The sequence below is a fragment of the Juglans regia genome, chromosome 4 (genome assembly GCF_001411555.2).
Source record: "Juglans regia cultivar Chandler chromosome 4, Walnut 2.0, whole genome shotgun sequence".
Lineage (NCBI taxonomy): Eukaryota > Viridiplantae > Streptophyta > Magnoliopsida > Fagales > Juglandaceae > Juglans > Juglans regia.
The window spans coordinates 14,628,494-14,644,648 of NC_049904.1; the positions used below are offsets into that span (position 1 = coordinate 14,628,494).

Below are 16,155 nucleotides of genomic sequence, written 5' to 3' on the forward strand. Positions count from 1 at the left end.
TCGCTTATCACACACACCTGTACAGCAAACTAACCAATGGATTGATTCCCCGGTCCCCCTCGGGGGTGACGGTGACATTTTCTTTTTAATTTTTGCTTCTATTTTTTTTATTTTTCCAACTTTAAAAATCCCTTTTTTTAAAATATACATATCCACGTCCAAATCTACACCCCGATGCAGATATCTGAAACCAGTTGAACAGTAATAATCGTAAGAGGAGAAAATCCTTGATGCTTTGTCAAAAGATCACTACAACTAATACATGTCCAAGAACCAAAGAACTCGTGTGGGGTTGAACAAACTGCTTAAAATTACTAAGGTTTAAAGATGACAATTGAGAGAGAGAGAGGGTTAAGGATGCATTAGTAATCCCCCCAATCTCAGAATAAAAACCCCAATAACAGATCAAGCACTAAGGGTAATGTCCGCCAATCTAAAATCAAAACAGAAGCAACTTGCTGCACGTTTTGCTCTTTTGGGACGAGGATAGTTGTGTACAGTTTGTCGAAAGAAATCCAGCAGTTCAAGTTTTCGTCGCAGGTCTCGTCAAACCCAATCCCGAACCACTCCCCAAGTGCTTAAAGGCTGTGGCTTCAAGGTGATCCCCATGGCCAGCAAAGCCTGTCCCACCTTTCTCCAAGTTCACCAAATTCCTCTCTTTACATGCTTTGTTGCAGACCAGACAAACCTTATCAACCACCATAAACTTGTCAGCACACTTCTTGCAGAAGACATGCCCGCACGAGCTAAGGGCCACAAGTGACAATGTATTGGTCAAAGTAACCTTGCAGCTAGGGCAGATATGGGTCTTATCGAGAAATTTGGATTTCTTCTGGTCACTAGTGTCTTCAGTGAAGTAGATAGGGAAGAGAGTCTTCAGCTTGAGTTTCTCATTGCCTTGTGGACAGACTGTACTAATGGAGGGGGCTTCTACTTTAACAGGAGCTTCAGGCGTGGCAGAAGGTAGCCAAAATGCCTTCATTGTCCGAAGAGCCTCTTCCTCATAAGAAGTGACCTTCACACTATTTGCCCCGTGGAAACCATTCTTGTCTTGGCTGTGGTTTCTATCATTGTACTGTGGCACTGCACCATGGTTTTGCTGATCAAATGCATCAAGTTCTCTGGCTTTCTGCAACATTAGCTTCTCTTCTTCCTCGTCTTTTTCTTGCTTCTGCTGAGCAGTATGAGCAGCTAGCCTCCTGCCAGTTAATAAGCCACTCTCAGGACACCATTAAGTAAAAGAAAGAAAAGTGGATGGAAATCTTCATTCAAATGTAACCTCAAGGGCAGCACAAAATAGGTTCCCCCACCCCTGTTTTCCCATATAATGAAATACAATACAACCATTGTTCTTTATCTTTCTTAAATGTAATAGAAAATAACAAAATCATATTCAGTTCCATAAAGAGATCAAGAACAGCCAAGACACGTATGTCATTTTTTTCCAAAAGCAATTAATGAAGAATGCAGAAGGCGACCTGAGATGTAATTTATAACATACAAATTCAGCAACCATCAAGATGCACCACCAGAGCATCTATAACATAGTAACACGGTCTTCATGTTCTGAAAAAGACTTTTTCGATGACAAATAAAATACAAACTGAAGTAAGCATATTATCCAAACAAAAATTGTGGTCTAGAGAAGCCATCTTCCTCCAAAAAAACTGAATAATTCTAACGCTTCCAGCAATCATCTCTCCAATCAAATACAAGCTAAAACAGAACAAGAATACACGGTCCAACCATCCAAGTGCACATAACATAAGATGTTAGAGATGAAAATAAAAATTGAAACCTAGATTTGCCAAGTTAGTACTGCGAGGAATACGCAGTGTTATTTCTTTTGGCTGGGAGATTACAACCACAAAGAAAACTGTATAAGAAGGAATCTAACTAGCCGGGTGGATCTAGAGATATTAGACAGAAATCCATCTAGAAGCTTGGTACCTATCTCTTTTATTTATGAATAAGATGTAAAATGTTTTTATTTGAATTCTGGGAGTTCTATCAAAGGTCATACCCCACAACCATCTAGCCATAGCATTCTCAGGCTTTAACACATCCCAAAAGGTATCAGTTAAGATGGGTTTAACTTTTTTAGGTTGAGATGGGTTTAACTTTTTAGGTTAAAATGTATAAATTAGGTTGAGATGGGTTTAACTTTTTTATAGGATATTGAAAAAGTAGTGGGTCTCATTAGTGATTGGTTTGAGATGAGTTGAGATTAGTTGAGTTTGGTTCAACAACCAAACATAGTGCTTGTTTGGGATTGCTGTGGATGACAGAGCTTTTATTTGCAGAGCTTTGGTCTGTAGAACTTTATAAAAAAATTCAACTATTAAAAAGTTACTTATTGTTGGGTAACCATAAATATCAAATACTTTTAAAGTCATTACAATTGTTTGGTAATAAAAATAAAAAGTGCTTTTAGAGGTGAAAATGACCAAAAAAAAAGACATTTGGCCATGGATATAAGAACTGCAAGTTAAACAAGAAACTGCCAGTAAAACAAAAATATGAAGGCCATGGACATGCGAACTGGACATTAAAGACATGATTTTCTTATCCTCTTCCTCTAAGATACTCTTTGTATACAACAAAAATATGAAGGTTACGAGGACACATCTGAAAAACAAAAAAAAGGCCATGCATGTACAAACAGGGTAGCTTTTTGGCTGCTTGAAAGAACCCCAGGCTCCAATTTCAGCAGTGAGAAAATGGGAAGAGAAAGGCATTTATAATCTGGCACAATCATTATTTTGTAAAACAGTCATGGGCATTGTTGTCCATGAACATATTTCATTAAACTCATGAGAGCATCCCGCATAAGCTCTAAAGGTTCATTTTGGGAAAAGCTTCGAATTGGAGCTTCGGTAAGACACGACTTTTCAGCATTAAAGATCCTAGATGGTCGTTTCTAAAATTACCCAGACGGTTATAAATGACAAGAAAATGAATTTTTAATAAGAAAAGCACTTCTTACCATCTGAAACACAACCCCAAACAGGCACAGTAAACTTGCTGCGCCCCACTTCAATCATGGGAACATAAACAGTCAACCCTATCAAAATCAACCTTCAAGAATTATTCACTTACTCGTAAAAGCCTGCCTCAATACTTTCATGAATTGTTCCTAACATGCCCTTCTTAGAAGAGCATCCAACAAATCCAACCACCACCACCACAAAAAAAGGGTACCGGCTATTAAAACAATCAAATCTATTTACTTCACACATACAATTTGTCATATGCCCCTCTTGGAGAGAAACAAATGTGATCTGAAAACAGGCTATGGAATAAATATAAATGCTCAAATTAATTGGGGTGGCAATTCATATTTTCAGGTCATGTTCGTGTCATGTCGTGTCAAGTCATGACCAAACGGGTCAACCCAAACCCAACGCATTAAGCTAAACATGTCAAACTTTCAAACCCTAACCCAACCCATTTAGATAACGGGCTGTGTTGTGTCACTCGTTTTGACCCATTTAATAATTAATTAGAGATAAGTCGACACAACAAGACTCATTCAAACTTGTTTCATGTAAATGGGTTGAACTAAAAAGCATAATTCATTTGACTTGATTAACACAATTTTATATTAAAGTTAAAATCTATATTTATTTAGCCACAATATATTTTAAAGAAATAAGACTACCTACAAATAAAAAATATTGATATTTTTCAAATTTTAATATATAATAAAACCAATATTACAAATCCTACAATAAAAAATACGAGCATAGGTCCAAAATTACAATCACAAAAATAAAAACATAAGCATACTAAAAAATACCAATATTATAACTCAACAATAATAAAATTGTAATGTTGAAATAAAATCTAAATGAGTCAAAAGGGATTGATTTCAGGACAAGTAGGTTGACCCGTCATTGACCCGTTTATAAATCATGTCTTAACGGGTCAACACGTTTTGACCCGAACCTGTTAACATCAAACTCAAATCCGCTAATTCCGTGTCGTGTTCATGTTGAGTTCACAGGTCGTATTACATATTGCTACCCTTGAGTCAAATAATCATAAGAATAGTTGTTATCACATTTAAGATTCCACTCTTATGTCACCAAGCCCACTAGATGCAATGTGCAAAGAAAGCATCCACAGTATACCTACCTCGGCATCTTGTGGGTGCATCTTAAAGCTGGAGAAAATCGTTTCTTCACCACAATACACTTGCAGAAGTATTAATAGCAACACACTCTCAAATAAAGCACAAAAGGATTAACTGACTGTCACTTCACAAAATCCAATCTTTTTTATATTGGCACTGGGTGTTCAAGAACAAAGTCCCGAAAAATCCCAGAGGTGCACAAGCCCTTGGCAAGAAATTTTTCACAAGTGTTCACTGTCCGATAGAAATTGTTTGCACCCCCAAGGATTCAAACCGTAGATTTAGAGGGAGGATACCACCAAAACCAAGGCCCTTACTACTTAAGCTAACCCCTAGGGGTTCACTTCACAAAATCCAATTTACACCTTCGAACCTAGCAAGGGTTAAAATAAAAATATATATCTACCAATCTACAGAAAACCTCCCAGAAAGTCTTAAACCCAAAGAACGTGTATCCATGACCTTGTCCACTAAAGCGTGTCAGACAGTAAAAGGGCATTAGTCCAAACTTGGCACAATCGCCTAGAGCAAATCCCTTTAACCGTTCGGATACATTTTTTTTTTATAAGTAAAATAAGAATATATTCATCCAGCCAAATGTCAATTACAAACAAATGTTCTAATGCCCTCAGCCTAATTAGGTGGGAGCATTAGAAACTAAAAACTCATGAAAATCTGTGCCATTAAAGGCCACAGCATTAGCCCAAGTACATAGGGTCCTAAAAAATAACAATTTTAGCTCTGCTAATGATCTCTCTTTGTCTTCAAAAATCCTCTCATTGCGCTCCTGCCATAAGCACCACAAAATACAGTTTGGAATCATCTTCCAAACCTCTTTAATCTGTCTCGCACCTCCAATTGTGGTCCAACAGGCCAAAGCATCCACCACAGTTTCTGGCATAGCCCACGCTAAATCTACTTTGTTAAACACCGCATCCCAAATAGTCCTGGCTACTTCGCAGTGTAAAAGTAAATGATCCACCGATTCACCCGCTTTTTTACACATACAACACCAGTCAGCTATAATTATGTTTCTTTTCCTTAGATTATCCGTAGTAAGTACCTTCCCCAGAGCCGCTGTCCAAACAAAGAAAGAAGCTTTGAGAGGAGCCTTATTGCGCCAAAGCTTTCTCCATGGAAATTGTCTGTCAGGAACTTGTGTAAGTACCTTGTAAAAGGAGCTAACAGTGAAGATCCCTTTCCTTGTTGGACTCCACCACAAATCATCTGTATGCTGGGTATTTGGGCGACAAGAGTATAATAGACTATAAAAGTCTACAAAACTACCCATCTCCCAGTCATGTGCTGCTCGCAAGAAATTGATATTCCATTGGATGTTTCTACCTTCAACTTCCATTACCTCCGCCACCATGGCATCTTTAGTATTTGCAATCATAAAAAGTGTAGGAAACCTGTCTTGTAGAGCATTATCGGAACACCAAACATCCTTCCAAAATCTGATCTTTGTACCTGTACCCAATTGCAATCTTGTGTGCCGATGGAAAACCACCCATCCTCTCCTAATGTGTTTCCATAGCCCTTTACCAGCAGCCCCTCGAACATCTCTAGTACACCACCCCCCCTCAAGACTACCATATTTGTTCTCAATCACTATCTTCCATAAGGCATCCGGTTCCTTAATATACCGCCACAACCATTTGCCAAGTAGTGCCCGATTGAACATCCTCAAATTTCTAATACCCAAACCACCATTGGAGATCGGACGGCACACCATTTCCCACTTGACTAAATGGAATTTGAATTCTTCACCTAGACCCCCCCACAAAAAGTCTCTTTGTATCTTCTCAAGACGTCCCGCTACACTAGCCGGTATAGGAAATAAGGATAAGAAGTAAGTGGGTAAATTAGAGAGCGTACTTTTAATAAGCGTAATCCGGCCCCCTTTTGACAGATACATTTTCTTCCAACCTGCCAATCTTCTCTCTACTTTTTCAATCACTGTATCCCAAATAGAAATCGCCCTCGAGGCTGAACCCAAAGGTAATCCCAAATAGTTTATAGGGAGAGACCCTATCTTGCAACCCAGTATGCCAGCCAATACTCTCAAATTTTGAATCTCTCCAATAGGCACCAACTCAGATTTATCATAATTCACTTTTAAACCAGACACTGCTTCAAAACAAAGCAACAATGCCCTCACAGCCCTCAGTTGATCTAATTCAGCTTCACACATAATAAGCGTATCATCTGCAAATAATAAATGTGAGATGGTAGTGGTACCCCTACTTGCCGTTCCAATCTGAAAGCCACACATATAACCATTAGTCACTAAGGCTGAAATCATCCTGCTTAGTGCCTCCATAACAATAACAAAAAGTAATGGAGACAATGGATCCCCTTGTCTCAAGCCACGAGAGCTCGGGAAGAAACCTTCTGGACTGCCGTTGATTAACACAGAGAATCTTGCTGTGGAGATACACCATCTGATCCATGACCTCCATTTTTCTCCAAATCCACACCTACCCAGTAGATATAGAAGAAAATCCCAATTAACATGATCATATGCCTTCTCCATGTCTAGCTTGCACATCAACCCTGGGCTACCCGCTTTCACACGGCTGTCCAGACATTCATTAGCAATTAGAACCGCATCCAGTATTTGTCTACCCTTCACAAAAGCATTTTGGGGCTTAGTAACGATCTGTCCCAATACCCCACTTAGACGGTTAGCAAGTACTTTAGCAATGATCTTGTACGTGCCACTCACTAGACTAATAGGCCGAAAGTCAGAAATCTCAGAGGCCCCTACCTTTTTAGGGATTAGAGCAAGAAACGTGGTGTTGAGGCTTTTCTCAAATTTGCCTACCGAGAAGAGCTCTTGAAACACCTTCATGAGATCCCCCTTTATCACCTCCCAACATTCTTGGTAAAAACCCATGGAGAAACCGTCCGGACCGGGGGCCTTATCTTTTGCCATTTTCTTTACTACATCATAGACCTCTTCCTCTTCAAAAGCCCTTTCCATCCTTGCGACTTCCTCCAATTCTATAGTACCAAAAACCAGCCCATTCAAAGTCGGCCTCCATCCCACTTGTTCAGTAAGAAGCTCACCAAAAAAATTAACCACATGGTCTTTTATAGCCTCTTTTTCTCTACACTCGACCCCCTCAATTTTCAGCATCTCAATGGTATTATTTCTCCTATGAGAATTTGCCATTTTATGAAAAAACTTTGTGTTCCGATCCCCTTCCTTTAACCAAAGGGCTCTTGATTTCTGGCGCCATGATATCTCTTCTTGTAGAATTATTCTCTCAAGATCTGCAGCCAGCATAGTTTTATGAGCTTGTTCCTCCTCAGTAAGTGGTCTCCCTTCTTGTAATCTTTCTAACTCTTGTATTTCCTCCCACTTGGTATTTTTATTATCTTCTACATTGCCAAAAGTATGCTGATTCCACTCCTTTAGGTCTCTTTTTAGTGCTTTCAATCTACTTGCAAAAATGTAGCTAGGTGTACCTTCAAAATGATACGATCTCCACCATTGTTTGACCCTATCCACAAACCCCTCAGACTTCAACCACATATTTTCAAACTTAAAATACCTTTTACCACTACGAATACCTCCACAATCAAGCAAAATTGGCCAATGATCTGAAGCTAGGCGTACCAAACGTGTTTGCCAAATATCCGGAAAATGACTTTCCAGCTCAGGTGAAATTAAGAAACGGTCCAGCCGGGACCAAGTCTGATTATTTGACCAAGTTGCAACACCCCCAACAAGTGGAAGGTCGATCAAATTCAAGTCAAAGATACATTCCGAGAACTCCAAACTTGCTGGTCTCAATCTTCTACTTCCAGAACATTCACTTTGAAAACGAACCACATTGAAATCCCCACCAATGCACCAAGGGAGCTCCCACCAACTATGCACCCCTACCATCTCATCCCACAGCCTGTTTCTATCTGAATCTTGATTCGGCCCATATACCCCTGCAAAAGCCCACAAAAAGCCATCTGATACACATCTAAAAGCACAGGCTATCAAATGTCTCCCTAGATATTCCTCCACTTTCTCCACCACTCTCTTGTCCCACATCACCACAATGCCTCCCGATGCCCCTGAAGAGGCCAAATAAACCCAGTCCACATATATGTTGCTCCATAAACTTCTCACAATCTTCCTGGTAATCATTTTCATTTTTGTCTCCTGAAGACATACAATGTCAGCTTTCCACTCGCGAATTAAATGTTTAATCCGAAGACGTTTCTCTACCTCATTGAGGCCCCTAACATTCCAAGAAACAATCTTGGGCTTCATTGGGAAACATTCAGCCCCTTCCCCTTAACCCTATTCCTACTAGAACCACCTTCCGAGTTCATCGACCACATCAATCTTTTCAATTCCCGGCTTTTCTTCGATTCCCCCTTCTTATTTTGGCGGTGCCCAGCTTCCAAAGCAGCTAACAAAGCTATGAACTGCTCCTCATACCCATCACACGCTATCCCTACCACATTTTGAATTTCCTTTGCTTTGTGTATTACCCAATCTGAGACTTGATCTGGAAAATAATAGTTCAATGGGATTGGGTTCCCCACTTTATTATCCTGAAAACCACTCCCCACCGAAAGTTCATCAAAACCGCAAGCCTCAGGGATGAAAAGTTCATCCTCCACGGAGTGCATTAATTCATCCGACTCATTCCCCTCTTCATCCACCTCAATCTCCTCCAAATGTCTCACTGGTAAGTCCATCGGCGTCGATAACACTCCAACTCCCTTCAACAGCAGGTTCTGTCCCTCGCACGGCGGAGAAAATGGCTCCTCGAAACCCACCAGCGCCTTTTGCGCACAGAAACTCGGCATCATCTCATCGGCGGCATCCTCTGCCACCGTCGGCACCGTCTGTGTTATCGGCGGCTGACCCAGCGCCGTCGGCTGGCTATCCGGCATGAACCCGAGGCTGCTCAGCTCGGGTAGAGGAAGGTTAGGGCACGAACCCGAAGACCCGGGTTCTGACCCGAGACATTCTGATTTCCTGGGTTGGGCCTGCCCAGGCCCAAGCCCAACGCTTTGTTGTCCAGCAGGCCTAGAAGGCCCTGCCTCATCAGCCCGAGCGAATGCGGGCGGGCTACTAAGGGTTATCTTGGGCCGCCACGGCCCACGTTTCTTTCTCCACTCAACCCAGCCCTTTCCGTGTTTATTTTTCTGTTGGGCCTTATTTAGATAGCCCAGCCCATTATCCTTCACTTTCTCCTTCCCTTTTATAACCCCCGTATCCTCCATTTCCTTAACAGACCCAACATAATTCACTATTACCGCCACATCCCTCTGCAGTGAACGTAGCTGTCCCTGCAAATCCGCCAACCGCCTTCTGACTTCCCACGTCTCCTGACACAAAGCATGGCTCGACGCACAGTTCGGATGCAGCACTCCTTCCTGCTGCCATGGCCGATGTCCTCTTCCTTCCGCAACTTCTGTATTTCGGTTTCCACCGCCATCGCGCATACCTCCATCGCGCGATTTCTCACCTCCCTGGCGCTAGTAAATGTTCACGGACAGAGCCTCCTTGTATGATCTTTCGTTGTTTCTCAGTGGCCCATTACCAAAACTCCGCCATCCTCCTTCCTGCCCACCAACCCTTCTTGAGCCATCCATTCCTAACTCACTCAGCTTCACCTTCAACTGCCTCCATCCCCTTCCGTATTCACCCTCAGGAACACAAATAACATTTCTCCTCCCTCCCTGATTATACTCCGATATTTCAATGAATCTCCCTCTCCTATTCTTGCATCGTTGTGCTATAATGCTGGAGAATCCATTCCGAGTTGCCGAATAAACCTCCTTCTTCCCCTCACGCAAGCACTCCTCCAACACCTTCAAAAGCCACTGGACTGAAGAGTACCCCAGCAGCACCGAGTGCTCTGTTTTCCAACTTCTCTCTGTTACTCGTACACCACCTCACTAAGTTTAGACAAGATGAAACATTTGGATTCAATCACCAATTGTCCCATCTTAATCTTGAAAACTTACAGTAATCACTTCAGAAATCTTGCGCCATAAACGAATCACCAACAATGAAAAACATAGTATTTCGCATGTGTACGGAGAGAAAAAAGTCTATCCACGGCTTCATATGTGAAAAGTTTTGAATAGTGATTAACCGTTCGGATACATATATGGCCACCATCACACAACGCATTCAGCAACGAATGTTAACCAATCATTGGGCCTAGAAAATTTTTCGAACCCATAGAAATCCCAAAATTTCTTATTGACACTCAACTCAAGAGTCTACTTAGTGGGAAGTAGTCCTTAGAACCTTAAGCACACACCCAAAATAAGTTTTAGCTACCTTCTTCCCCAATTATGTCAGAAACGCATTAGAAACACGAAATAAACATCACTTCTAAATCCAACCAAAACAGATAATTTCATTCAAGTTCCACGAATGACCATAATTCCGAAACTCCCATAACACGGACTACAATTAAATAGATACAAAATCGAAATTTTTTTATCGATAAACAAATATTTTATTGAGCAAAAATCAGCATATGATATTAACATAAACATATAAATAAAACAGAGGGCGATGGAAGAGACCTCTGGATGTCCTTCTTCTGGGCAAGAAGGCACTCGAGAATGCATTCCTTACAGAATACGTGGCCTTTAAGGCAGCACAAGGGGTCGATGAGGGGCTTGATGCAGAGGGAGCAGGCATCGAAGGGCTTGATGGAGTCCTTGCCAAGCCTCTCCCGCTGCGTGCCGTAGCCTAGCTTGCGCTTCTCGTCGTAAGTGAAGAAAGCGAGATCATTGTTGTTCTTCGAGTGTCTCTGAGGCATCTTTGTTTCTCCCTCACGCCAATGGATCGGATAGTTATCAGAAGGAAGAAAGAGTATGGACGAACCCTAAAATCTCGAGATGTTAGAAATTTGGAATTGGAGTCGGAGTTGGAGGGCTCGTTTGTTTGAAGATTTTTGAGGGTCGGTCTTCAGGTCCACCCAAAACTCCAATCACGACATTCTATTATTATTATTATTATTATTATTATTAGATTTTCCGTTGTTCATTTTAATAAGATTATTATTATTGATATTTTATTATGACCCAATTTTTTAGCAATAGCCATTATAATTTTGTTTTGAATTTGAAAACTTATTTCTCCCTATCTCCACCCGTAAGCCTCATCTCCTATCTTTTGATTTTATAATCCTAGTCTCGTACTCATCTTTATTCCCTAATTAATAAATTTAAATCCTAATAGGAGATCAACTCATATCAAAAAATCATATTATATATCCTCTCTATCATCTATAAGAACCTCAAACTGCCAACCATGAGCCTTGTTCTCCAGCAGCCACCGCAGCCTCCCTCCCAGCAACCAGTTGTCCATCATTGCCAACCACCACTACCCAAAATACGTCGACGCCTTGGATAGCCACCGTAAGCCAATGGTCAACTGCGTCTCTTCATTGTCAACAACTAAAAGAGGCCCTGTTTGTTTTGCTCAGCCCACCGTCAATCACCTTAGGGAACGACGGACCACCTCTCCATGACCACATAAAGAGCCGACCAGCACCACCCCATTGCACCCACCCCATCCCGATAAGCCACAATCGTTTGCCATTCTCCCTCTCTCTCGTTTTCGATAATTAATCCTCTCTCTCTCTCTCTCTCTCTCTAAACTCTCTCTCCCTCTCTCGACGTCACACCACCACATAGAAGCCTCCAGTTGCGCTGCCTTCACTTCTAGCCACCTAGAGCCGTCATCCAACCCATCTCCGTCGTGTGCCCCTCTCGATGAGCCCTTTGTTTCTCTCTTACGCACGTCCAATTCCTTGTTCTATTTCCATGTGCTTTAAATTTCCAAGAGCCTTTGATTCACAACAGGCCTTAGGCCCTAAGCCCATACGGCCAGTATTTTTCCTAAGACAAAGAATGTTGGGCTTACTATTAAAAGGTCTTGTAATTTTAATTGGGATTGGACTCTTGTGGGCTTGAGTATTTTATTTGTTGATGGGTTGGGCTTAATATTTTAAATGTGAGTTTTTGCTTAAATAAATATATTAGTCAAATGCTCATTTTTATAAGAAAGTGTTGAAATAATTTGAAATATGTTTTAAAGTATACTATTGAGCCTAATATTTTGTTAATATTCACTTTTCTATTTAGTAGAATTTTAATAAAATTATTATGTTAAGAATATTTAAACAATATTAATATTTATTAGATTTCTAAAATTGAATAATTATGTTAAGAAATGAAACCTATTTTAAGAATTGAAGTTTTATGACTTATTTAAAATAGCTCAAGTATTCTACTAAGTTATAATATGTTATTAGTATTTAAGTAATTTAAAATATAAGGATTTATTGAGTATGGTGTTCAACAAAAGATTTATTTGATTATCTTCTAGATTATAAATTTAATTAAGTAGGATATTAATACATGTTGATTCTAGACATATTTAGTGATAGTTAATACTACGTATAGGTGACGAGCTTCGAAGTGAGATTCAAGAAGAAGTGCAGCGAGGTAAGTAATTTGATCATAAATTAGGATCATCACAGTTCGGCTTATATATAAGTATCATTCAAACCAGTTCATTGATAGCCATTATTTATGCATCACTCATGTTATATGCAAACATGTCATTCAGCATAACATACGATCATATTATTCCACATCATGTTCAAATTTAGAAATTATAACTATGTATGTATTATGTAATGCATCTCATATGCACAAGACACGTAAGCTATCTTCAGTTCAAGTGCAAGATAAGATCATATCAGTTAATCAAATGATCATTCAGATGCATGGTACCAATGCAGTTCAATTTCAGGGTGGATGCAAGCCATAGACTCAAGCGTAGTCCACCATAGTATATAGTATGCCATAATACTATCAGCAATTCCCTTCCCAGCTGCGGGACGTGGGGTCGATGCATAACCTTGCACACATAGTTAAGTGTGTTGGCCAGTCAGATCAGTCAGTCAAGTAAGATCAATCAGTTAATTCAGATAAATTAGGTCATGCATAGCATAAACATCAGTACGAACAGTTATGCTTTTAAACTCTCAGCATGAAAACTTTATGTTTATTATATTTACGTCGTGATGGTTTCTTACTGAATCTTCGACTCATTTTAGTTTATTTCATATTTTTAACCACCCAGTTGAGAATGATGAATACGAGCAGGCTGACCAGGATTAGAAGGAGTAGTTAATTTAGTTTCAGACATTTAGAATAAAATTATTTTTATGACATAAATTTTATTCAGTTTATTCATTTAATATTTTTTTCAAAATATTTTTCTACAAAATAAATTCTAAATTCAGCTATTGAATATGATATTTCTTACCGGATTTATTTTATGAAAAATAAGTGACACTCATAACTTACGAAAAATGGGGTGTTACAATATCATAGAGTGAGATTTACAATTTCACTTGGCATTCGAGAGAGATATGGAAAATTAGCTACCATCATATTTATCGAAATGGAAAAAGGCTATGAGAAATATTAAAAGAAAAAATAATCTATTTGTCCGAACCTTATATTTTCGTTAAATTGAGATTGTTTTTTTAAATAACAAATTATTTTACTCTTTCTCAAATTTGAAAAGAATAATGTTTGTGCTAAAGGTATGTAACAGGATATTCTTCTAAGTTGGTGACGATATCCTTACACTTTCTTTACTTATTGTTTTATTGTCTAGTTATTTTTTTTTTCCTTTTTACTATTTGAATCTGAATTAAAAATTCTAGAATATGACACATTCTTATATAATCTAGAAGAAAATAAATTCAATCAATCAACTTAATCATATAAATTAATTCAAAATAAAATTAATTTTATAAAAATTGACTCACAGAGTAAAAGGTCAAGTTTTATAAAATTTAATTTAATTTTAATTAAATTATATAATTACATTAGTTGATTGAATTTATTTTCTTCTACATTATGCAAAAAGGTTATATTCTAAGATTTTTAATCCAGATGGAAAGAGCAAAAATAAAAAATAAAAAAAAATTAATTAAACAGTATAATAGTAGTAAAAGATGAATAAATATATCATTATCTTGTCAGGAATATGGAGTGAGGAGAGGGTCAACTTTTAATTAATTTAGGACAAGTAATCTTTGAGGCGATTCGTTAATTCCATGCAAATATCATAATATAAAATAATAAGATTAGAGTTACATTTAATTATACTAAAAAAATTTGGTACAATTCAAATTGCTCCGCTTAATAATTATGTTATTTTCAGGTCCAAGTCCAACCCAAGTTCATTCTCATAACACACCATTTCACTTTGTATATTCCCACAATTCACAATGTCCATACTATAAACCTTAGAAAGTTTTAAGGATCAATGAATTTTTTAAATGTTTGTAGAACATCCATCCAACCGTTTTGTCATTAAATGTTACATAATAATAGTAAAAGAGTAATGATATATATAATCAATAGATTGTGCAAGTACCGTGTATTTATTGTGCAAGCACCTCTTTATTTATATTTCATGTGTTTTATTTATCATTTAATTCATGGATGAGCATTGAGCACTATATCAATAGGTTGGTTACAATTTGCATAATTGATGTAAAAAACATCTCATATTGAATTGGACAAATCTAAAATAATTTAGACTTTTGCTACAGTAGTTGGCCAAATATGGAGAACCACAATTGATTCACCAAATATTAAAATATTAATTTCTCACTCCAAACATATATTAAAATATTAATTTCTCACTCTAAGCAAAAATACTATTTGGTTTGTAATTAAGAAATTTAGATAGAATTTTAAATGAGTTTAATCAAATATTTTTTATTATTAGCATTAAATGAGTTTTGAAAATATGATTTTTTTAATATTAATTTAATTAGAATATAATTATTATTAACATTTAATTGGTAGAAATACAAAATTTGATAAAAGTAAATTAAATAAAAAAATTATTAAATTAATAATATTTTATTATTATATAGAGAGTGAATGGATAATTTAATGTGGGTGTTGAATTTAAATGGAATAGGCAAATGTAAAAAAGTATAATATTGACTAAATTTTGAAAATGAATTTGACCAAACTAATAAAGATGTTAGAGGATTTAAACCCAAAAAACAAAGACTCTATACAATTAAAATAGATTCATTAGAAAACCTCTACACAATTTTAGAGAGTGATAACAATTATAGACCGATACAAACTCAAGTAGCTCAACACGAACTTAAATTAGGGGATTTTTTTGAACATTTAGATATTTTCCTATATCATCATATATTCTTAAAATTTTTCATAATTTCATTTTTAAATATCACTCAAATATAAAATATTTTTTAATTCTTAATTTTCAATTTTTTTTTATCTAAACATTACCTAATCATTTTCCAAATATAAAACCCAATACAAATTTTTTAAACTTCCAAACAAAATACAAAAAAAAATATAACTTATCCAAATTTCAAAATAAAAATTATATAAAAAATAATATTTAATTTTTTTTAACTTTATAATATTTTTATTTAACTTCTCATTTCCAATAAAATATTTTAACTTAAACTATTTCATAATTTTTACTACTATTCATAAATTATTTCACTTTTATTTATAAAATTATTAGATATTGTCAGGGCTTATTTGGACACTTGGATATTCTTAAAATTTCTTAAAATTTCATTATCAAATATCACTAAAAAAAATAAAACATATTTCAAATTTCAAATTTCAACTTTCAACTTTCAACTTTTTCATTTAATTATTATCTAAACAAAAAACTCAATACATCTTTTTCAAATTTCTAAATGAAGAATAAAAAATAACATAATTGTTTTAAATTTTAAAATAAAAATAATATTAAAAATAATATTCAAATAAAATTTTAATTTTATAATATTTTATTTAACTTTTTATCTTTTATTTTTTAAAATTAATAAAATATATTAATTTAAATTATTTAATTATTATTAAAAAAAATTAAATATCTAAACCAATTCCTAGATATTGAAATACTCTTTTGTTTGTATTTGAATGTTGAGATAATCCTAATCCGG

General features: G+C 36.8%; 1 protein-coding gene across 1 annotated transcript; it reads right to left on the reverse strand.

The window, feature by feature from the left end:
• Positions 1-205: 205 nt before the first annotated feature.
• LOC108981398 (E3 ubiquitin-protein ligase CSU1) lies at positions 206-11,105 on the reverse strand. Its single transcript, XM_035689509.1, has 2 exons — positions 10,697-11,105; positions 206-1,199 (listed from the first exon to the last, which is right to left on the reverse strand). The coding sequence occupies exons 1-2, from the start codon at positions 10,933-10,935 to the stop codon at positions 524-526; spliced, it is 915 nt and encodes a 304-aa protein (XP_035545402.1). The 5' UTR covers positions 10,936-11,105; the 3' UTR covers positions 206-523.
• Positions 11,106-16,155: the final 5,050 nt, after the last annotated feature.

Bases quoted from the DNA above. Each gene is read 5' to 3' on its own strand.
- LOC108981398 (XM_035689509.1), bottom strand. From the start codon at position 10,935: ATGCCTCAGAGACACTCGAAGAACAACAATGATCTCGCTTTCTTCACT. The intron at 1,200-10,696 runs GTCTCTTCCATC...ATTAACTGGCAG, and splicing joins CAGAAGAAGGACATCCAGAG to GAGGCTAGCTGCTCATACTG.